The 22,953-nt window shown below is 39.7% G+C and overlaps 1 protein-coding gene across 4 annotated transcripts; it reads left to right on the top strand.

The window, feature by feature from the left end:
• Window positions 1–457: 457 nt before the first annotated feature.
• pla1a (phospholipase A1 member A) lies at window positions 458–22,710 on the top strand. Of its 4 annotated transcripts, none has more exons than XM_044131722.1 (11): window positions 458–909; window positions 6,533–6,743; window positions 8,064–8,241; window positions 11,911–12,019; window positions 14,520–14,621; window positions 14,939–15,031; window positions 15,208–15,390; window positions 17,468–17,557; window positions 17,648–17,753; window positions 21,414–21,569; window positions 22,580–22,710. In XM_044131722.1, the coding sequence occupies exons 1-11, from the start codon at window positions 843–845 to the stop codon at window positions 22,668–22,670; spliced, it is 1,386 nt and encodes a 461-aa protein (XP_043987657.1). In that variant the 5' UTR covers window positions 458–842; the 3' UTR covers window positions 22,671–22,710. The 4 variants fall into 4 exon arrangements, with proteins under 4 accessions (XP_043987657.1, XP_043987660.1, XP_043987659.1 ...); XM_044131725.1 differs by having other exon boundaries at window positions 459–909; window positions 15,226–15,390; XM_044131724.1 differs by having other exon boundaries at window positions 459–909; window positions 11,908–12,019; window positions 15,226–15,390.
• The last annotated feature ends 243 nt before the right edge of the window (window positions 22,711–22,953 follow it).

Here is a 22,953-nt window from a genome sequence, read left to right as displayed (position 1 = left end):
CTTTTCCCACTAAGGTCTTCGTTACTATTGAGCTCTGAACCCCATTAACACAACAAGACTGGCAGCTGCAGCTGCAGCTCAGACCCTTGACCTCTTTCCAGGGAATTACATCTGTGCGTGTATTCGTGTGACTGTGAGAGGGGGGGCTATGTGTGTGAGTTTGATTTATCTTTTTAAAAAAAAGAACAAGAAAGGATGAATTATATAAGGGAGTTAGAAATCGAAAGACAAATAAACCGATCGACCTCTTCCTCCCCGTCTCTCTGTGAGCTTGACCGCCGCTCACTTTCTCAGACGCTCCTCCTCCGCTTTCTTCCAAAGCGCAGAAACCACACAAAGCAGTGGGCAGCTAGGCCAGAGTCCAGCATTTTTAAACAAACAGCCATTGAACACAAATGAGGTCATGGATTCACCACCAGGCAAAGACCTCCAACTAGTCGGTGCCTCACTACAAAACACAAGCTGGGCGGAGGGGTGGATGGAAGACGGGAAAACAAACCGGCCACCAGTAAATGTGAAGGCTGGGATTAGCATAAATGGGGTAGAGGGGGGGAGAAGACGGGCAGAGAGTTGTTGTGGAGACACAAGTGGTTTAACTGGATCTTCACGAGAAAAGAAACACGGTTGACCAAAACCCCCAACTTGTTTCTCTTGCCTCATACCTGCTGGCTTCCAGTTAAAAGCCCGGAGTTTTGTTCCAAGGCTTCAGAGCTGGGATTTCCTCCCTCCGTCCACCAAGCAGCTGAGGCTTGCTAAGCTCTAACTAAAGCTCTTTGGCAGCCACCGGCCTGATTCAGTGCTCACTTACCAAAAAGAAAAGAAAAGGAAAAGAAAAAAAAAACATGCTTTGGGAGGACAAAGCCATTCTCTTCAGCATTCTGCTGGTCTACAGCTCATCACAGGTGGTGGGTAAGTCGTCTCTTTAGGCTAGAAACTTCCTCGGCGAGGCATTCTTTGGATGTCTTCTTGCATTTGGACAAATTGCACGTCTGCAGGATTTAAATGGGAAAATACCAATGAGCTTTCTCAGCTTAGACATGTTGTACTTGCTTAAAAATGCCTAATCTTAGAATCCAAGCAGTCAGTGCCTGTTATGTAAATAGATACTCATGTCTGTAGCCATGCTAAAAGAAAGTGTGCCTCTTTTAAATATGGTTTTATGTATTTCATGCATGTCTATGCCTCTTTTATTTTATTTTTTCTGAGTTTTCCCAAATGATTTAACTGTGACTTCTTTTTTATGCTGTATTAACAGTGGAGTTTGTTGCGTATGTGCTACACATACAAGCAAAGTTAAATTACACATAGCAGTGATCAAAATGATGTAAGGTGGAGCTTTGGTGTACTCTACCCAATGACTAGCAACTTAAATCTTAGTGATATGCACACAGAGTCAAATAATTCAAGTGTTGTTCTTAACAAATAGAGTATTCTTAGTTTAGCTTTTATTTAGTATTTTTACAGACAGGAAACTGGACACTCTTAGTGTACGACCAAAGCTATACAGCAGTTTTACTCCATTCGCTTCTATTTCTTTGTTCTAGATACTGACTTTTCTATTCTTGACACAACTTCCGAATACAATGGAAGGGCAAATTATTGTAATAACTTTGTGCAATATTTGAATTACCTTATGATCATTCAATCCAGGCGTGGGGGCTTTGGTTGTTGTAATCATAATGTCATTCTTGTAGCTGCCCTTCCAGATTTGTTTTCTTCCAAACGGCGTGAATTGTCGCGGGAGGCCGTGTCAAACCGTAGTCCTTGACGGCCACCGCCCTGCCACCTTTAGTTGTGTCCTTGGTTCTACAGTCCTGCTTACCACCTGATCCTTTAATTAAAGAGTGTTGAAGCATAGATGCATCTAATGAGGGTACAACTAAAAAAACTAGGACATTGTAAAAAAAGAAAAAAGTTATATATTTTTTGCCACTCATTTAAAAAAGCAAAACCCACTTTATAGATTTATTACACATGGTGTAATGTTTTGTAGTTTTGATTATTTTGGCTTAATGATGAGAAAATTTCAATGTCTCGGGAACTTAGAATATTAATAAAAAGTTAAACAGATGTGTCAGGCTTTTGAAAAACATGTTCATTTCTATGCTCTCAATACTTCGCTGGATGTCCTTGGCACGGAGGCGATCAACCTGTGGTTCTGATGAGATGTACCGGAAGTCCAGATTGCTTCGAAAGCTGCCTTCAGGTTGTCAGCATTGTTGGGTCTGGTCTCTCTCGTCTTCCTCTTGAATATATAACCCAAATATTCAGCATGGAGTGAAATGTCTGGGTAGCGTGTCGATCAATCGACCACCAGTACAATCACTGACGGTACCAAGTCCTGCTGTAAAATTAAATCAGCATCTCCATCCAGCTCATCTGCAAAAGGAAGCATAAAGTGCTCTAGAACTTTATGCCTTCATTGAATGTGAACTTTAGAAAACCCAGTGGAACAGAACCAGTGGGTGATATGGCACACCAAGCCATCAATGTGTGTGGAGACCTCACATTGGAAGACTCCACAGTCTGGAGTTGTGCCCCTCAACTCTTCCTTCAGGCTCTGGGACCTTGATTTTACCAATGAAATGCAGAAAATACTTTAATATCCAAACAGGACATTCAACAGTCTAGCCCTTTTTTTCACCTTAGCCCAGAAGTGTTCTCTCTGGTTCAGGAGTGACTTGACAAGAATGTATCATTTGTAGCCTATGTGGAGGATTCGTGTCTTAGTGGTTTTTGATGCACCGACTCCAGCCACACTCCACTCCTTGTGACACTCCCTCAAATTCTTGAATGGATTTTGCTTGACAATCCTCTTAAGGCTGCTGTTCTCCCTGCTGCTGGTGCAACTTTTCCTACCACACTCGTTCCTTTCACTGAGTCCTTTGAACAAGCTCTGATGCAGCACAACCAGCTTCTTTAAGAATGAACTCTTGTGGTTTACCTTCCCTGTAAAGGGTGTCAGTCACTTTCTTTTGGACATCTGTCATGTCAACAGTTTTCTCAAAGACTGTGAGAAAACATAGACAAACAGACAATGTGGAGGATAATAAAACCATTCAGGGTGTTGTATGAGTTCATTAGCTAATTGACGTGAAGCCACGATGTTCCAATATGAAGGTTTTTCCCGGTATTCAAAATCTTTGAGACCTTGAATTTTGGATTTTCATTATCTTTAAGGCATAATTGTCAAAATTACAACAAATAAAGGCTTGAAATATTTCACTCTGTTTGTAAATTAATCTGTATGAACGGCACAAAATATTGAACTTTTACATGGTATTGAAATTTGTTGAGATGTCATAACAGACTGAACAAAGAGTGGGACACATTGCAGATTTTGCTCCATATTGACACTATGAGACTAAACATTTACTCTGCATATATCTATGATGCAACTCTCTAGCTCCATCCCAAATATGCTCTATTTGATTGCGATGCAGAGCTCAAAATGAGCAGTGAGGTGACGTCATTATGTTCAACCAATTGCGTCATTTGAACGTTTCCCCCTGCGTTGTCCTGCTGGTAGCAGGCAGCTTCCGGAACATGGGTACACTGCTGACATAAAAAGATGGAGCAGGTCTTCGACAACACTCAGGTAAGCTGTGGTGCTTAAACACATTTATTATGGACTCAACACCGGCGGAACTACGACCGACAGCGAAAAGCGACAGTTTCCCGCCATTCAGGATGAACCCAGCACGCGGAACGCGGAAGCGGCAATTTTATTGTATCCTCACCGAGCAAGCTCCAAATGAATGGGTGTGTCTGTTGAGCCGTTTACACCTAATTCTGACCTTACTAGATAAAATGCGTTTCACCGTGTAACATTTTTCTCCTCTGACATTGACAAGACGCTCTTGTCCGCACAACCAAGGGAAGAAATCCCATTTCATTATTGGGGGGCACAATAAACAGTTTGTTTTTTTTTGGTGTTTTTTTTTATTTTTATTTTTAAGATCAATTTTTTGGTGGGGGGTCGTTCAAGTCACACTGAAATGTAATGTAAAATGTGGTTTAAAAAGTTTACAATATGTGTTAATGTGGGAATGCACATCAAACGTGTTTTTCTCAAACTGTTGAGACCCAGAGAAGTCAGTTGATCTGAGTTTGGTTCAGAGTCACTGATCTAATCTCTGCTACACCTTTACAAAAATGTAAGGCTCTAAAATAAAACAAGTTTTATTGAGTAACTCCACTTAATAAAATTTCTCAAAAATACTGTTTTATTGTAGTAACTCTCAATAGAGATTATGTATTATTTAAGTTATAAGTTTTAAAGTTGTTTTATTTTTAAAGCTTTTTTTTCTGGCTTTTCCATGTCCTGGATGGCTGAGAATTTATAAGTAGGGAGAAATAATAAAAATTTGGGGAGTATCATGGCTTAAACCTAACGTTGAAAGCACCTGCGTTGTTACAGAAAAATATTCAGATTTTATTTTGTGGTTTTGGAGGCTCTACGTTAAAGATGATAAGAAATAAAAGTATACTTTTTTTCCCCTTTTTTTTACTGTCCTCTGCAATAGCCCCTCTGCTCATACAGAGCTGTCAGCTAGTGGTAAGTTCAGCCTCTCCAGGTTAAAACTCTCAAAAGTTAGAGAGACCAATAAGACTGAAATATTGGCTACCTTTGACAGGGAAAAATAGCTATGTTTATCAAAGCAATGTAGCCAGTTTTGCTAATTTTGATTTCCAAGGCATATCGGGGCAGTTATCATAATTCAGTCAGAGTAATGAAACAACGAACTGTAGTTTGATTTTATTGTTAATGTGTTTCTTCCTATTGAGCAGTGAAAGTAATTTAAAGGTGTTACGTGTCTTTTGCTTTAAGTATTTACTTATTGGAGTTTTTTGTTAGCCCTTCAGAGCCAGAGCTAACAGCTAGCTCCTCACTTCAGCGGCTCGTTCAGAGCTGCTGTTGCTCCGCCTACAAGTTGGACTGAACCATTGTTCTAACAATGGTGGGTGTGGATCTAAAAATTCATCATCATTTCTTTCTTTAATGAAAAGGCAGAATTATTTAATTCTTTGTTTTTTTTGCCTTTTCATATTGATATAATTTTAATACAAATATTTCTTTTATGATTTCCTTGGGGGGAACAATTCTAGACTTTTTCAAGATTGAGGAGGTCCAGACTCCCCCACCCCCAGAACCCCTCAGGATTTCAGCCCATGCATACAACTGGTGCTTGCTGGATTTATTTATTTATTTATTTATATTTTTCTACCCATTATTTGAAAAAAAAAAAAAAAAAACTGAGTTGGGTTGTGTACAAATCCTAGTAGATTCAGAAATTTTCTGACCAGCATCCTGCGCCAAGAGCCACATTCAAAGTCAGTGGGGTCAACAGGTGTACCTAATATTCTAGGCAGTAGCGGTATATCAAAAACCCTAAAACTGAAACTCTTTTCGCCAGAGAAAAATAAATTCGGCAATAAAAATGTACTGGCTATTATTCTGTCACAGTCATGACACATTACACCATTATCTGGTCCCTATTGATGAAAAGTCTTTGGAAAGATGTAACAAACATAATATAGAGATCTCACTGGTGCAAACTGGAGGAGAGGAGGCACAGCTGTGGTCGGAATTACAATCCGGTGTTGTGTCCGTACACGTGCTTGTTTCCCAGCATTTACACCAAAGCTGAATCCTAATCACGTCGAGTTCCTTGTTGCTCATTGTTTCTGCAAAAAATCTGCTCATTATCCAGGGAGGCTGTGGTTGATTTTTATTTGTCCCTCAGAACATGAACTGCTTAAAACCCTTAAATTTTACTTCAAAGAATTTACTCCCTCTTTGACACAGATGTCTTTCATGACCTACTTTTCACTGTAAAATGCATTACCTATTCTGTTGAGGAGACTTGGTAGAACTAGTAAATGCTAATTAAATGCAAATGCATTTGGTGGTGGTACAAATGTTGACATGGATACAAATAGATCCCACATGCTACTTGCAGTCGAAAGCGTTTGCCAAGAAAGCAAAACCGAAGACACGGAAGAATAAACAATAAAAAAAAATGTAAACATCAGATCATTTATGTGGAAAGAAGCCAGACTGCAGTTAAATATATCACTTAGTGGTTTGTGGGGTGATGGCCAAGAGGTGTGTGTTGGTGATAGCACAAGGGCGACGTTGCCCAGGGCGATCTCTGGGTTGGTGTGAGTTGACGGTCCGATACAAATGCAATGCATTTTTCTGCTTTGGCCTGTCAACTTTCATGCCAAATACAGTCTTGATTAATTATGTTTAACCACACATTTAGGACACTATCTAAGGATTTTATTCTTGTAGCTCAAAACTGCTATTTCTGTAGCATTTTTAAAATGCCAAGACAGCTGGAAAGAAAGAAATGTATTTGGGAAGTATGATAAATATTTTAAAACACTTTAAATGTTAAAAAGTGTTTTAAATCAAACAAAATCAGGTGGGAAGACACATACATTCCAGCAGTTTCTGTCAAATTTAGGCTTTTTCAGCAAAAACGTAAATAAATACTCCAACATTTTTTTGTGTTTGTCCATCAAGCTTCAGCTGAGAGTCAGGAGGACGGCCAGTGCGCTGAGCTCAACAACACCAGATGGCAGGAGTACCGCCAGCAGAGGGTGGAGGTCCAGTATCTGCTGCTGACCAGGAAAAACCCGGACTGCGCGCAAAAGTTTGACCAGGACTCTGCCGGCAAGCCCACGTCTTACTTTAACACGTCCCGTCCGACGAAGATCATCATCCATGGATTCAGGTGAGTCGAAGGTTCAGAAGGAAAGATGTTTTCTGAGTTGGACAACAGAACGACGTCTGTGCAATTTGGCTTAATGTGATCGTATGAATGGGTTTTTATTTTATGGTTGAAGAGCCAAAGGGAAATTTCCATTAAAGTTTTTATCTTATTTTATCTGTCCCACGGATTAAAAGGATCTAAATATGAAGATGGTTGTTATTCACTCAAATCTGATGATGGAGTAAAATGGTTAATCAGCTCCTTTTTATAACTTTAAAGGGCCAGTATTATGTGTTTTCCAGACACATAGTGCCATTTTATTTCACAATCAAGTAACTATGATACCTTCAGTTATAAAAATGCTTTATATCAAATGTCACTTAAAAGAAAAATTACTTCCTAATTTAACACCTTGAAATTGGGCCACTGTCTCTTTAAGAAACTCAAACTCTGTCAGAAACTCCACCTCCAGGAAGTCATCACAACATGGCTCCTCTATTAACCCTGAAGCAACATTTTGTCACTGAGAAGTAGCAGATGCTCAGTTCCGCCAGGTGTTTGCTAATTGCTGCTGGCTAGTCTGAAGGAGCCGAGTGGAGGAGTAGTGGGGGAGAGATGCTCTGTGACCAGGACTCTGCCGGCTTTTAAACTGCAGCTCAGAGGAGGAGCTGCGCCTTGAGGGTGGGGCTAAGTCCACCCAGGCGTTTTTCAGAGCTCAACGGTTGCCATGGAGATTTAAAGGATTTCTCAAACATGAATGAAATAATCAAGGCAGCACTCCAGGTATGTTTTAGATGAGGGAATAAAATCCAGAAAGATGATTTTATATAATATTGTCCCTTTAATTGAGATTAAGAAGAAGAAAATGGTTAAAAGGTTGGAAGACATCTAGAGGCTAAACCAAACTTTTGGCCCACAAGGCTCATAAAAGCTGTGGTGACACACTTTTGAACGGCTGTCCTGTTCTTCGATTACAGCACTCAGGCAAAGAGGGAGACTGTTTATACATCTTCCCGCAGACTGACTCGAAGGTTTCTTTGTGTTTTTTTGTGTTTCTTTTGTACTCTTGTAAACATGGAAACTAAAGTTCTCGAACCAACGGAACAAAACGTCTGACAAACTTAACACAGCTCAACTCACGACCTCATCAAAACAATCTGGCAAATATAAAACCACATTTCGTTGATTTATTTATTCATTTTATTTTTTTATGTAGTTTCTGCTTTCATGGACCGCGGTTGACCCGCTGCCTCGGTTCCAACAATAACTCCACTCTTTTCCTTGTCTGTTTTTGCTGCTCCAACCCCAACTGAACCCCCCCCCCCCCCCCCCACCCTGCAGCGCCCTGGGAAGGAGGCCGTCCTGGGTTGCGGACCTGGCCCAGGCCCTGCTCCAGGCGCAGGATGCCAACGTGGTGGTGGTGGACTGGATTTACGGCGCCTCCTTCGCCTACAACCTGGTGGTGGAGAACTACAAGGAGGTGGCCCTCCAGGTCTCGGTGCTCGTCAACCAGCTGCAGGTGAGAGGGCCTGCAGATGCTGGTGCTGGACGGATGAAAAGAAACGAAGCAGAGAACGTGGCCAGGTTTTTATTTGTTTTCTTTTTTTTCTTCCCCCACACAAACCAGTTTGAGAAATTCAAAGGGCTTCAAAGAATCTCGTATCGGCATGAAATAATTCCAACCAGGTTTGACTGACATGGTTTATAGTGCTGGGTTTTTAATGCTTGTCTCAACTTAAAGTCATCTGTCTGTCTGTCTGTCTGTCTGTCTGTCTGTCCATCTTTTGCAGTAGCTTATTAATAAAACACCAAATTCGAATCTTGAATTAGTTACAACATACATTTGACAATGTTTGGTCACATTTTCATGTAATGTAATTAATTTTTTTTCGGACAGTGCCCCTCAATCAACGTTACCCACAATTCTTGGCAGTGTAAACATGCAGGAATTCGCACAATAGCTACGTTTCATCCTTGGTTCTAAGACAAGTCAGCAGAAGAAACAAAACGCCTCACTATGCAACGCTCACAGGACAGAAGTCGGCACACACAGTTCTATTAAAGGAACTATGTGTACTTTTAATAGAAAAAAACCCCACTTGACAGAAGAAAATATTTACACAAGAAATAACTAACTAGAAATGGTGTAAAAATAGGTTCCAAGATCCTCTGCCATAAGCAGTGGAAGACATTGTGAACTGGTTTGCTTTCCACCAATGCGTGAGGAAAGCCTCTTCTGATTCCATCTGTGCACATTTTGAAATATCGCATTAGAAAAGGCTCTAGGAAAGAGCAAAATTCAAAATAACTTCCTCAATTTTTGAAAAACAAAAACAAAAAACGTTTTTATTTTTATTTTAAAGCATTTATGAGAAGGAGTTAATGCAAAGATGGAAGCACATTGGCCGAATGCGTTCTGACGTAGCAAACTTTCCCAGCCAGTGTTTGGTCTGTGCTTCACTACAGGCACAAAAATCTGAAAATTTCAAAGTCCAAACCTCCAGCTCAGAGGGGAGGAGTCTCTTCATTGTACTGATATGTGTGGTCTGTGATAGTTTGCGTAATTCTTTTAATATTTGACTAAATTATGCTTCACCAGTAGATGGAAAAACGCCTAATTCGCATTTTTCTTTCTTTCTTTTTTTTTGTTTGTTTGTTTTTTGCAACCTTTTAAAAGTTGGCTCAAAATTCGCCTGTCAAATCAAGTCAAGTAAACTTTATTAGGAGCAATTTGCTGCACAAACAGCAGCAAAGACATCAAAACAATCACACAAGAAAATTAAAGATAAGTTCATATAAGCCTGTTGCAATAATTAATTAATCGCATGATGAATTAAAACAAGCTCAATAATTTCCTCTTGCATGATTTATCGTTTTTCTCTTTCGACCAAAAGCTGCAAAAGCTGATTAAAGTCTTCAGTCTGGTGCTTTGGTCTCAACTAGTCCCTTTTCTTGAAGAACAATTTTGTTTACAGAATGTAAAGTTTATGGAAATTTGAGAACGTGATCTCAAAACAACAATGTTATCATTTATCGCGATTCATTCTGATGGGAATTTATCGTCCAGGGGAGTCGGTTATCGTGACGGGCGTACGTCCATGTGACTGTGTGGACCTGGACTTGACAGCAGCAGGGATAAATAATTTTTTGTTTTTCAGCGTGTTGGTCTTACAGTTCTGTATCTCCGTTCAGATGGGGAAATTCTGCCCACACAGGAAAACTGGGATAATCCGAAAACACGGCCTGTGTTGTATGGAAATGACAACAAGCTATAAAAAATTTTTAAAAAGTGAGATAACTTGTACTCCTTCTTGACACAATTACGCCCTGGGCAGAGAGCCATACCGCTGATACCAAAAATTGCCACTGATTGCTTGTGTGAAAAAGAAAAGAAGAGCAAAAACAAAACACACACGTATGTCTTTAAGTAAAAGCTCTGAATCTGCCTCCTTTTCTCGCTGTGTATCGTGGAGCTGCTGCCAGATCTCCAGCTACGGCCGGCTGCCTCATCCACATATCTCAGATTTTTTGGGTAAATTCTGTGGCACGAGTCCTAATCCAGAGATATCACATCTGAATACTGTACGCTTCTCTGCTTACAAAGTAGATGCTATTCCATGAATCATATGCCATGAATCGAATACTTTTGCACCGCTCCGAGGAAGAGATTTTGTTTTACACACACACACACACGCACACACACACACAAAAACATGACCGTGAGAAGAAAAGCGCAGAGATTTATATAGGTAGAGATAGTGGAAGTGAATCTCACGGGTTCACTCCTCGCAGCAGCCAAAGCAAGAATCCGGCTGGAGCCGCGGCGCGTCGCCAGCCAGACATTTCCAGGAAAGTAAATCCGAGTCGAATGGGAGTCAGGCTGACCTTCCCAGCTCCACAGATTGATGCAAACATGACCTTGAGTGCCTGTCCTTCCCCCTCCCCCGGCTGTGTTTTAAACGCTCACAGCAAAGGCTATCAATAATATCGGCGAGAGCGGCTCACCGTATTTACTACCTGTAAGTTTGGCGGGACGGTGCTGATTTTGGAGAGTTCTGCTCTCGCTGCAAAGTACCAAAGCAGGCACAGGCGTCATTGTTTTAAGACGTTCGTGCGACACTTGATCGTGTGTCGCTGGTTCGTCGTGAATAATGCAAGACAGATGGGGAGGGGGGGGAGAGAGGAGAGAATTTTATTTTGTCAAGTTTGTCGGGTTTTCTTTGAAATTCTGCAGAACAGCCATTATTATTTTGATGGGATTTAAACTTTATGGCTTTGTGAGTAAAAATTTTTATGAAGCAAACGGAAGAAGATTAAGGCCACTAATCAAAGAAAGAAGAAGTCTGACTTTTAACTCAGCTTTCTAATTCTGTGTACATCCATGTCAAAATCCGAGTTAATAACCAAACATGTTCCGATGCTTGTCAATTATGCTGCTAGCAAAAAACGTCACAACTCAAATATTCTCCTCGTTATTGGACCTGCATTTCATCCATACGGAGGGCAGTCTGAGTTTTAAGACTGATGGCGCATAAATAATTTAAACAATTCTGGTTCTGAGAAAAAAACCGTCAGAAGTGTGAGATTGAAGTCAGAGTCTTACAGCGTCCATTGTAGATATGAAAAAAGAGAATAGTAGGAAACGTTTTTCTAGAAAAATCAAGGAAATTTGAGTTTGAAAAATGGAACATTTTCTAGAAAAAGCACTGACATTTTGAAATTAATCTAAGAAGTTTTGGGGGGAAAAAAATGTGGGAATTTTTGAGTTTGAAACGTGGAAAATTTGCTAGGAATAAAAAAAAAAAGAAAAAAAGTAAATTTCCAGAAAATTTCCAAAAGACGAAAATGTTAAACTTTTAAACCAAGTAATTTCCAATTTTTTTTCCTCTAAAATTTCTGAGATCAATCTCACAATGTCAGTGTCTTTTTAGCATATTTTTTACTTGTCAAACTCAGAAATTTCCTTGTCTTTTTTTTTTTCTCTCTCTCTAAAATTTCTGAGTTTTTTGGTAGAAATTTTCTCCTGTTTTTTCTTCTCTATCTACAATGACAGCAGTACGCTGTCGCAGAATTCTGAGGACAAAAGCCAGAATATCTTCGTCTTTTTTAAATGATTGTTTTCAGTGGCTCTAATCCTCTTCTGTAGCTTATGGTGGTAACGTGGCAGTAAGAATCTTGTTTTCAGCAGAAACACGGCTGCAGGCTGGAATCCTTCCACTTGATCGGGGTCAGTCTCGGAGCCCACGTGGCCGGCTTCGTGGGGACGGTGTTCGAGGGCAAGATCGGAAGAATCACAGGTGAATCCGCAGGGCCCACTGCTGACCGATGAGCTCAGGAAGGGACCCGTCTGCAGCTCTGCTCTTCTGGTTTACAAAAACCACGGAGAAGCAACCTGCAGAGCTGCTGTTTGGAGTGTTTCCTCCACAGTCAGACAGAGAAGAGTCTCGCTTTCAGCCTGGGGATGAACATTAGGAGGTCAGCAGAGCTCTTCAGATGATCTATGCAGCACAATGCGCCGCTGTTCACTGGAGCACGAGAGGCCCTGATGTCAGACTGGGGAGGATTTGCTTCAGTTTGAATGTTTCAGAGGCATCACTGACACTGGCCTGAACATATTTATGCTAAAAGGTGAAATGTGTTCTGTATGTCGGCTGTTGTAGGTGGTGGGGAAAGGAGGAGCAAAACTCTGGCAAAAAGATTCATCTCTGACATTTTCTAGAGAAAAAAAAGAAAATCAAGGAAATGTCGGAGCGCCAAAAGTTTAATATTTTTTGATACATCGCAGAAAAAAAAAAAAAAGAAAGAAATTTTGTGTCTACAAAAGTCAAAACGTTGCCAGGAAAAACTCCTACATTTTGAGAATGATCCAAGAGATTTTCTAGAAAAAAAAAACACAAAAAAAACCCCAAAACAAAAACACAGGAGCATTTCAGACCTCCAAAAGTTGAAAATTTGCAATAAAAATGCAGCAATTTTGAGATACATCTCAGAAAACAACAACAAAAAAGAAATGTTGTATCTCCAAAAGTCAAAAAGTTGCAAGGGAAAACTCCTAATTTTTTAGATTAATCCCAGAAATTTTCTATAAAAAAAGAGGAAATTTCAAAGCTCCAAAAGTTGAAAATTTCAGAGAGAAAATCTCAGAAATTCTCCAGAAAAAAACGTGGAAACTTTTGATCTCCAGAAGTTGAAGATTTTCAAGAAAAAGGCTGACATTTTTTTTTATTTCATCTCAGAAAATTTCTAGAAAAATTAAGAGAATTTCAGATCTCTGTACGTCAAACATTTTCATCTTTCCAAGCTCAGAAAATGTCCAAGTTTCCTCCAGAAAATGTCTGAGATTGATCTCAAAATGTCTTTTGGCGAAAATTCACTCCTCCTTTTGTGTGTTCTATTTATTTACAATTGTTCTACTTCAAAATCAAAATTCAATTTTTGGAAAAAAAATATAAATCTTTCAAAATTCCAAACACTTTCCTCTGGATCATTTCATAAAAAGTTGAAATCACTGATTGAAGGTTGGAGGTTTTTAAACCTCTTCATTGTTTGTGTTGGAAAGATAAACTTCTTCCAGTTGTTTTAGACATTTTTAATTGTTGCTATGACAACTGATAGACATTAAGACACGTAGCTGCTTCCTTGTAGGCGTTTCCCGCTTGATGTCTGACTTTATTTCTATGTTCTCTTGTCTTTCCTGTTATTAAAGTTGCTCAGAGAGCTTTAACAACATCATGCCATATTTATACCGAGGTGAAATGGAGTCAGACATTTATAAGTTACTCAGAAGTAACGTGAGCTCTGAAAGCAACATCACTGACCGAAACACAGGCAGCTTATGCTTGAACTCTCTAGTGTTGCTGACTTCAAACCAACCAAAGACTCTTCTAATCTAGAGCAAATTAAGAGACTCGTCATCAGTTGTAACAGTAAGAGGGCAGGTGTCAACATGGCTGAAAAACATATCATGATATAATCGTGATCAGTCGATATCAATGATTATTGATTAGTTTCTTTGCTTTAAATACTTGAAGCACAGCCAAACTGGTGTCATGACCTTTCCTGTTTTATCCACAGTTTTCACTTCACGTGATTTTTGTTCATTATTTTCAAGCCGTTATGAGTCACAGTGGCGAAACCTGAAACTATTGCTGCGCAAGTTACTGAATAGGTTGTTGCTAGGTAACCAAAGAGTGAGTGAGTTGCTAGGTAACCGGAAAGCGAGTGAGTTAGTTGACGCGACCAACCTTGGCGACAGATGGAGCAGCTAAAGACTTTCCTCCGCCTTCATCCCCCAGAATGCTGTGCGGTTCCAGACAGGAGTTCAGTGACTGTTCTATTTATTGAACATTGAATATTCTATCAGATGTATTATCTATTGGCATAGAAATGCATCTATAGCTGCATGTGTCGCGCTACATCTTGTTATTGATTTATTGTTCAACTGTTGCTCTTCTACATGCAGTCTAACGAGTTTGGGTTGCTTTATCCTGTTACTAAATAAAGTACTCTTATCTTTGATTGTAAACTTGGATGGTCTGAAACATTTGGGTGTGACCAAAAAGTAGAAACTGAACATTTTTGCTCCCGTTTGCCTCGTAACTGAACATTCACACATTAGAGATCAGGCTTTACGTGCTCCAGTTCAGAACTATTGTCTTCATTTGTTCCCCCGTTGAGAAAAGCCTTCACTGCGTCTAAAACTCCTCAATCTCTCAGATGAAAGAGCTCAGCGGTCAGCCATGTTCAGAAACAAATTCTGCCCGTTCCCGACTGTTTTGTGTCCGTCTGGTCCCGCAGGTCTCGACCCGGCCGGCCCCATGTTTAAGGGGGCCGACACCTACGACCGGCTGGACCCCACCGACGCTCTGTTTGTGGACGCCATCCACACCGACTCTGATCGTGAGTCCACCTTCCACTCGCGTTTCCTTACTGTTGGATGGGGATGCAACGAGCCTTAAACTAGGCGCTTCATGTGTAAAACCTCCTGACTCCTCTTAAGTTTAATGTCTCTCCGAATGCCATAATTTAGTTTGGTTTATTACCTTAGCTCTCCATGAGAAATTTTGCTGGAAGGAAGACATGGAAACTATAACGTCTTAAGTATTTGTTTCAGTCTTTTCTGCTTCCTCCCAAGTAAAAAACCTCTCCAGTATTTCTCTTTCCCTCTCTCTCTCTCTCTCTCTCTCTCTCTCTTTCTTTTTTTTTTTTATTGCCAGATTTTGGCATCTCCATTCCTGTCGGTCATGTGGACTTCTTCCTGAACGGTGGGATGGACCAGACTGGATGTGCTCGTTCCAGATTTGCCTCAAGTGGGTTTTTGAAAAGCCTTTTTTGTTAACTTTCCTCGCCCCCTGACGTTTCACCAGTATGTTGTAGTAAAAGTCAACAGCCTCTCACCTGAGGGAGGAGATTTTATTAATTTTTTTCCCCTCCGCTCTCATTTTGATCTAGTGTCTGTCAAAATCCGGCTCCTGTGTGTTGTCAGTTTTTCTACTGTTTCCAGTGTACGGTTATGTGATTTGTGACCACATGAGGGCGCTGCACGTCTACATGAGCGCGCTGAACGGCACGTGCCAGCTGATGGGGATCCCGTGCGCCTCTTATGAGGACTTCCTGAAGGGAAGCTGCGTGGACTGTGGGGTCTTCAAGGGCAGGTGTCCAGCTATAGGTAAGGACTCTCCTCAGTCTCTCACACTTGGTCTTATTATAAAGCATAAAAGTAAAAAATAAAATGCACAAACCCATCTTGGAAGCTTTGCATTTGTACTCAAGTTTATTTGTGATGCACATTTCAGCAACAAGACAGTTTGAAGTGCTTCGCATCATAAAACATCTCACGGTCACCAATTATGAAACAAGGAATAAACATTATATTTTGTCAAATACCATAATCAAAATCATCATTACTCATCAAATATGTTGATCAATGTTCCGGTTACTTCTAATAAAAGTCAACTAAACAGGTGCCTGGATTTAAAGAAAATCAGTGTTTCAGCTGTTTTGCTGTTTTCTGGACGTTTGAGATGTATAAAAACTGAATGCTGCTTCTCGTTGTTTAGTTCTGGTTCCTGCTGGGAACTTCAGTCGTCCAATCCTGGAAATGTTCTTCAGGTGATAGAAGGCCGACTTTGTAACTGTCTTCATGTGTCTCTGAATGTTCAGGTCAGAGTTCATCACTGCTCCCAGGTTTCAGGCCTGATTTGTGTAACTGTAATAACTGAAGCTGTGGATTGACTCTAGATGGTTCCTCTTTAGGTCCAAAGATAATAACTTCAGTTTTGTTTCTGTTCAGCTGGAGAAAGTTGTGGCACATCCACACATTGATCTGTTCTGGGAATCTGTGCAGTGATTGGATGGATCCATAGTCACATGGTGACATTGTAATGAAGAGCTGTGTGTCACCTAATCTTATTTCTTGTTATAACCTGAGCTAGAGAGAGCATGTAGATGTTAAATGGGAGGGGTCCCAGGATTGAGCCTTGGGGCGTCCCGCATGTGACTCCTGTCCACTCCTACTGAGCTACGTTTAAATTGTTGGAGGCACTTTTATATTTATGCATTATGACACTTTTAACCCCAACTCTGATTCTGCCAGTGTTTCTTCTCCCCTCTTTATGCTATTTTATTTTGGAGAACACAGATGTATGTGATTTTCACGGCCGGATTTACAAAGTTGTGAGCCCTCGGGCTGGAGCCAGTTATGGTGCCATATCCAACACAGAATAATTCTTCTAGTAATGCAAATTACAATACATTAATATGTTGTTTTATACATAAATTGATTCATGGTAGGTTCAATTTTTGTATAAAACATAAATAGCCCTATTTTATTCCACCAAAAATGACATTTTTTTAAATATTGGAATAGTGTTTTTTCATAAAAATCACCAACGTTTTGTTACAATTCATATAAGTTAAGTCCAGGGGCAGAAAATCATAACATCATAACATGTCTTCTTCCTGCTCGTATTTGAACAGACGATGTAAAATTGCATGTCAATTGGTCATGATAATGTGTTTTTCATTTTTATTATTTTTCTTCTTTCTTGCTTTTACTTTTGTCTGTTTGAAATAAATAAATAAATAAATAAAGTACAATCCATTTATTAAAAAAGAAAAAAGCATAGTAATAAAAATCTTTATGTCCCCATTAAGCTGAAGCCCTGGGCTACTGCCCTACAAGCCCTTCGTAAAGTCTGATGACTTTATCAACACTCTTAGTTTCTGTAAAGAAATTTAATTTGCAACCTTGATCAGAACTGTTGGTGGTGAGGTTACACACTGCATGTACAATCACAACACAGAAATGGAAAACCTTACTGCCTGTTAGAGGAATATTGTAATTTATGTCATAAAATAACAGCAACAACTAAATATATCCTTTAACACCAGCAGATTCGGTCTGTCGGCCTGGTTTTATCACACTGCAGCTTTCATCAGCACCTTTTTATTTTATTTTTCTGTAACTTTCCAACCCAGTTGCACATTCCTTTGGCCTGGAGCACATTATTTTTTATAACTTCACAATATTTATGTTGAAATCGTGCCCTTACTGTCAAACATCTTAATGTTTTATTCTGTTTTTCTAAATATTTTATGTTCAATCTTTGCTGTGATCGTCTGCCATTTTGCAGCACAGAAATTTCCCCATTTTCTGATGATGAATTATGTTTCTATTCTCTATTCTGTTGTTTCTCTGAATTATGTCCAACTAGAGTAAATGGTGCTGGTGGTGTGTGTTGCAGGTTTACAGGAAAAGAGCGGGATAGCCACGTCACCCGTTCCCGAACAGCAGAAGGTCTTCCTCCTCACGACTTCTTCGCCACCGTTTTGTGGTACGTTGGGAACTTTTCCAAACATTCTGCAGCTCTTCAGTCAACCAGATGAAATGTTTGATGAAATGAAATCAAACTTTTCTCATCTAGCGCATCATATCCTGCTGACGCTGGAAGTTTCCCCGTTGGATAAGAGTGCAGAGGTGGAGGTGACGCTGACGAATTGGAGCCAGGGAACGGAGCACCGCTTCAGACTGTAGGTGCAACCTAACTATCCTTCAGTTCAGATCATCACATCACTTATTGTGGCACTGAGGTTTCATCTTCCTTCTTCCTGACTCTTGGTGATTTACAGATTTCTTTTGTTTTTCCTTTTTGTCAAAAATATCAGCGTGTTTTGGCGCCCAAACTTTCTGCCGCATTGGCCAACATTATCAAATTGAAGAGACTAGTCGGGTACAAAAATTAAACTTTTTCTTTCAATAGAAAATTTTCAAAAATATTTTGTAGTGTTTTTTTTTTGTTTGTTTGTTTTTTTTGTTTTTTTTTACATACTCACCAAGAACTGTCCGATATTTTAATATAATGAACAAAGTAGTCAAATATTTGGAGAAATGGATCGCAAAGCGAATGAACCACTCAAAACATAAAAAGGAAAAATACAAGAAGAGCAGAATGTGGGTCAGTCTTCAAAAAAAAAAAACTTAAAAAAAAAATACTTGATGTATTCAGTTCACTTTAAAAAGGCAGTGCTATGAAAAATTTACTTTTAAAAACTGGTAAAAATGTTGTTAAAGGGTTAATAGAGTTTCTATGTTATGATGACTTCCTGGAGGCGGAGTTTCAGAGAGAACAGGAGCTTCTTAAAGAGACAGAGGCCCAATTCAAGGTGTTAAATTACAAGATCAAAAACTTTTAAGTCATGTTTAATATATACATATAACATTTTTATAACAACTGAAGGTACTTGATTATGCTATTAAATGATACTATATCCCTTGAAAATACATGATGAATGTGTGCATCAAAGTCTGCTACTGAGTAAAAGCTCCTCCATGTATATATTTCTACTTACGATGAAACTAGGATGTAAGAAAAACAAAGTTAAAAGTTAAAAAAAAGCATATCTTAAGTTACTTTTTTCCTTTTTAAGATTTTAATTTGTGTCTTTATATATCAACCACACATGAGCTTTAAGACACCCTTCATCCTACTAGACGCTCAATATTCCAAACTGGGACACATTGTCAGAATCGTCCATACTTCACAGATGTATCTTCGTTTGAAGCTGTACACATGCTGTCTCATTTCTTCGTGATTGGATCAAAGTGATGTATTCAGTTCACTTTAAAAAGGAAGTGCTAAAAACCGATTCAGTTTTCACTCTGAAAGAATCTAAATGTGTGGAGCTGAAATATTTTTCCAGCTTTGATCGATTTTCTTTTTTCTGAGTCAGTGTTTACTGCAGCCTCAGATTAGGCTGTTGGTTTATTAGCGCTAACCCGGTGAGATTATCACTCTGCTGTGGACGCCTTTCATCTTGCAGACGCTAATCCCTTTAATTCAGCTGTTCACCAGCTCAGCTCAGCTCTCTCTCTCTCTCTCTCTCTCTATCTATCTATCTATCTTTCTATCTCTTTCTCCCCGAGATTCCAGCTGTTCCGCTTGGAGGACAGAACCTCTGGGAACCAACATCCAAGTCGCTGATGTCTCGTTTCCCTCCTGTTAGCATTTCTTGAAGCTCCTGACCTGTATCCACACGATTTTCATTCTTCAGGCAAATATAAATATAACAACAAGCAGGCCCACCTGTGTTCCCTCTAAAAACCGAGCGTAACACCTCAGGTACCACAAGTAACGCAAACATAAAGAAACACGTTTGGTTCTTTTTTTTAGACTGATGCATGCTGGAACAAAACTGATCCCCTTATGCTTGCAGTTAAATCTAAACACATTAATTTAGGATAAAGTAGTCCAAATATGACTTTTTCCCCCCCTGACTCCCCCCTTTATTTACCCTTGGGTGATGGATAGTAATGCAGCTGCCTTACCAATGTGCTCGTAAGCAAATTCTTTGCATGCATTTCCTCCCTGAAGGGTGAGCTTCTATTCTGAGCCGAGAGGTGCTCAGCTCCGGCCAGGTGCAGCAAACCGAGGCAGGAACGCTGAGAAAGCACAAGCAGCTCCGAACGAGTTCGCCAGGATTTTCTTCTTCCACTCTTCGGCTTTTCTTTTAACACAACAGACAAAGCTCGGGGTCTGAAGATGTCTGTAGTTGGTGGCCGCTTGTAAATTGTGGGATTTATTAGGTTTCTTTGAACATTTTGGGCCCAGAAAATGCATTTTGTGTACAGAAAAAGCCATGCATGCATGGAAAAGAATAAGCGACAACATGCCTGAAAAATAACTAGAATTTTAACGTTCATTTGAAGTTGATGAAAAAAACGGTTGTATATTGTAATATTGTTTCTTATATTAGAGTAAAAAGTGTCCTATTTAAAGGTTGTGCTGCCTGGTTGTGAGGTTTTGTTTAAAGGGGATAAGCAGCTAACTTTAACTTGTAACTTTTATTTAAAATTGATTTATTTTTTTCTTTTACATATTTATTGAAATTGTCACAATCTGGTGATTATCTGGTATGAGACAGATAATCTGTGAAAAATATCGAGCTTTGTAAATTAGAAACAACCAATCAGAGGTCGGCTAGTTAGCATAGCTACCTATGACAGCAGATAAGATGTTTTCCTGTAACGGTAAGTTGTTTCTCCGCAGTTATTTACATTTAGCAGCGCGTGCATGAGATTGATTGACAGCGCCAAGACCCGCCCCCTGGCTCTGATTGGCTGTTTGTGGTGCATTTCTTCAGACAGCAGTAGCAGCTCAGGGAGGAGGTGGAGGAGATCGATCTTTTCGCAGATTATCTGTCTAATATCATACCGTCATGACATGGGGACAGTTTCAACAAACGTAAAAAAAAAACATATTCTGTATAAAAGTTACATACTGCAGCTTTAAGTTGGTCATACCTTTTATTTTTAAAGAGATGGTGTAGAACTCAAGCGTGTCGCCATTTGATGTGTCATTCCATTTTAGAGCTTTCTTGGCACATCAAGATCGGATAAGAAAGCATATTAAGAACCGTGGCTAGCTGTGTTGTTGTCTCCGTTCACCATCAAGCCTCATTAGTTGGTCCCAGAGGCTAAAGCTAACGGCTAGTGTACCTCAGGACTGTAGAGAGTGTCTACAGTGCCCAGACAAAATGGCTCCATTTCCCAAAAATGATTCAAAGTAGTTTTTTCCGAACACTGATTTATGAAGCTTTTATCTGTTGTCATGTTTTTAGTGGGAGGTTGTTTTACAAAGATGTCGATTATTATTTACATGTGAATTAAAGGAACGATGCAGAGTCCCAATGACAGGTCCACTCAAACTGAAAAATGGGTCAGTGCACAGTAATGATCTGAAAGAAGAGTGTAAAATTCAATAAAACTAAGTTTAAATTTTTAAATCTTATTTTCTTTTAAGTAAAAACATTGCTTAAGTCACTGTGAACAGAACATCCTTAACATCATGCTTTTATAATGTGTTTCCTCTCATGAAGATGATTGGTGGTGCAACGCCCCCTACCTCCATTTCCCATGTTTGCAGTCATCAGCTTCTCTGTAAATAAGCACCCAATACAAACGTAACGGTTTCATAGTTCATAAAATAATTTTTTTAGTTACTTCTGTGACTCTTTTAGAAGTTCTTTCAAGAACCTAGATGTTCTTAAAACGAGGTCTCTTGTTCTAACGTTTGACTTCAGCCTGCAGTTCATCTGAATTTATACAAAGTAAAGACACACAAACAACGATGTCTGTGATTGTTCAAAAGACATTCAGTGGCATTATTCCCACACTCTTTGCGCTTCCTGCAGTAAGCCTGAAACGACGGTGTACCGGAGGGTGTTGGCTCACCCCGTGGCCCTGTGCCAGATCGACTCCATCAGGCTGAAAAACACAGGCGCTCGCCTCTACAGGCAGGGAGACGTCCACGTCAAGTCTGTGTGCGTCTCGGAGCTGCCGCGCCGCAGGTTGGTGCACGTTCAGCAAGCTGGCTTTTTAGCTTTCTCTGCCGTCCGATGAGCAGAGACAATGTCCCGCTCTTTTTACTGACTGTAGGTTTCGCTAGTAATGCAGCTCACACACTCTTAGTAGGTTGTTTCCTATTACAAGTTCTGCAGAGAAAACATAAAATGTTATCATTAACTTTTGACTAGTTTCTAGTTCAGATATTGTAGTAGACTTTAAAAAAAGGGAAAAACTAACTTACAAGCAATTTTACAGCAAGAAACACGAGCTTGTTTTAAGGAAATAAGTCCCTAATGTTGATGAAAAAGTACAAGTACACTGGCAGATTATTTCACTTAGAACATGGAAAAAATGTCTTCTTATAAGTGAAGTAATCTGCCAGTGGAACTAGTCATTTTTAACATGATTATTAAGGAATTATTGATTAAAACAAGCTCCTGTTTCTTGCTGAAAAGTTAATTATAAGCTAGTTTTGTCTTATTTCAGGTATATTCGCACAAGAAACTAAACCGAAAATACGTGATTTTGTGTTTTTGCAGTGTGTGACTAAAACTGAGAGGACTCTGACGGGTGTTTTAAACGTCGATATGCATAATTACGTCCAACTTGTTGGGGGGAAACGTGTAGATGCTATAATTTCCAAATATGTTAAATGTTTGCCACTGAAATAAGAAGAAATGCATTTAGGATCGATTTAAGAAGAGAATATGGCAATTGTTCAGGGCGCCACGCCATCAAAGGGTGGCAAAAAGTTATCAATTGTGCTTATGAGATGTTTTTTTGGGGCCTGTTGAGTCAATAGAAAGTGGGTGTACTTATTTCCACTGGTGAATAGAGAGAGGCTCACATGCAGCAGTATTAATGTGAAATTCTCCATGTTTCCAGTGGAAGTGTTAAAAGCCTCTCCACAAAACATTTGAATCATTTCTGACCTTTTTACAGGTGTTAATTTGCAAACGTTTTCGGTAATCTTTTTAAGATTGTGTTTTTTTATTGTTATTTTTTCTGCCAGCCACGAGGCGCCGCTGTGTGTGAACGACATCGACGTCAGGCGGGGCGTTCCCTGGTCGCACGACTTCGTGCAGGTGTGTGGCCCTTCGTGACGGGCGAGTCCACGCCGAGGACAGCGAGTAGAAATAACATCAAAAATTAGACATAAGCTCGTTACCGTGGAGACCGTTTTGCATCGCCGTCATCTTGTTTGGATCAGAGAAAAAGCCTGTGAGTTTTGAGGTAATAAAACATTTTTGGTAACTTGGATACTTAATCTGATTAAGTATCCAACTGTGACCTGTTGGGTTTTGTTTTCATTTCATTTCTGAGTGAAACGATTAATTTGTCCTTAAAGACGAGTTCTGTCTCCGAAAAATGTTTACAAGACGAAAC

The sequence above is a fragment of the Gambusia affinis genome, linkage group LG11 (genome assembly GCF_019740435.1).
Source record: "Gambusia affinis linkage group LG11, SWU_Gaff_1.0, whole genome shotgun sequence".
NCBI classification, from domain to species: Eukaryota; Metazoa; Chordata; class Actinopteri; order Cyprinodontiformes; family Poeciliidae; genus Gambusia; species Gambusia affinis.
This window is presented reverse-complemented; position numbering and strand designations above follow the sequence as displayed.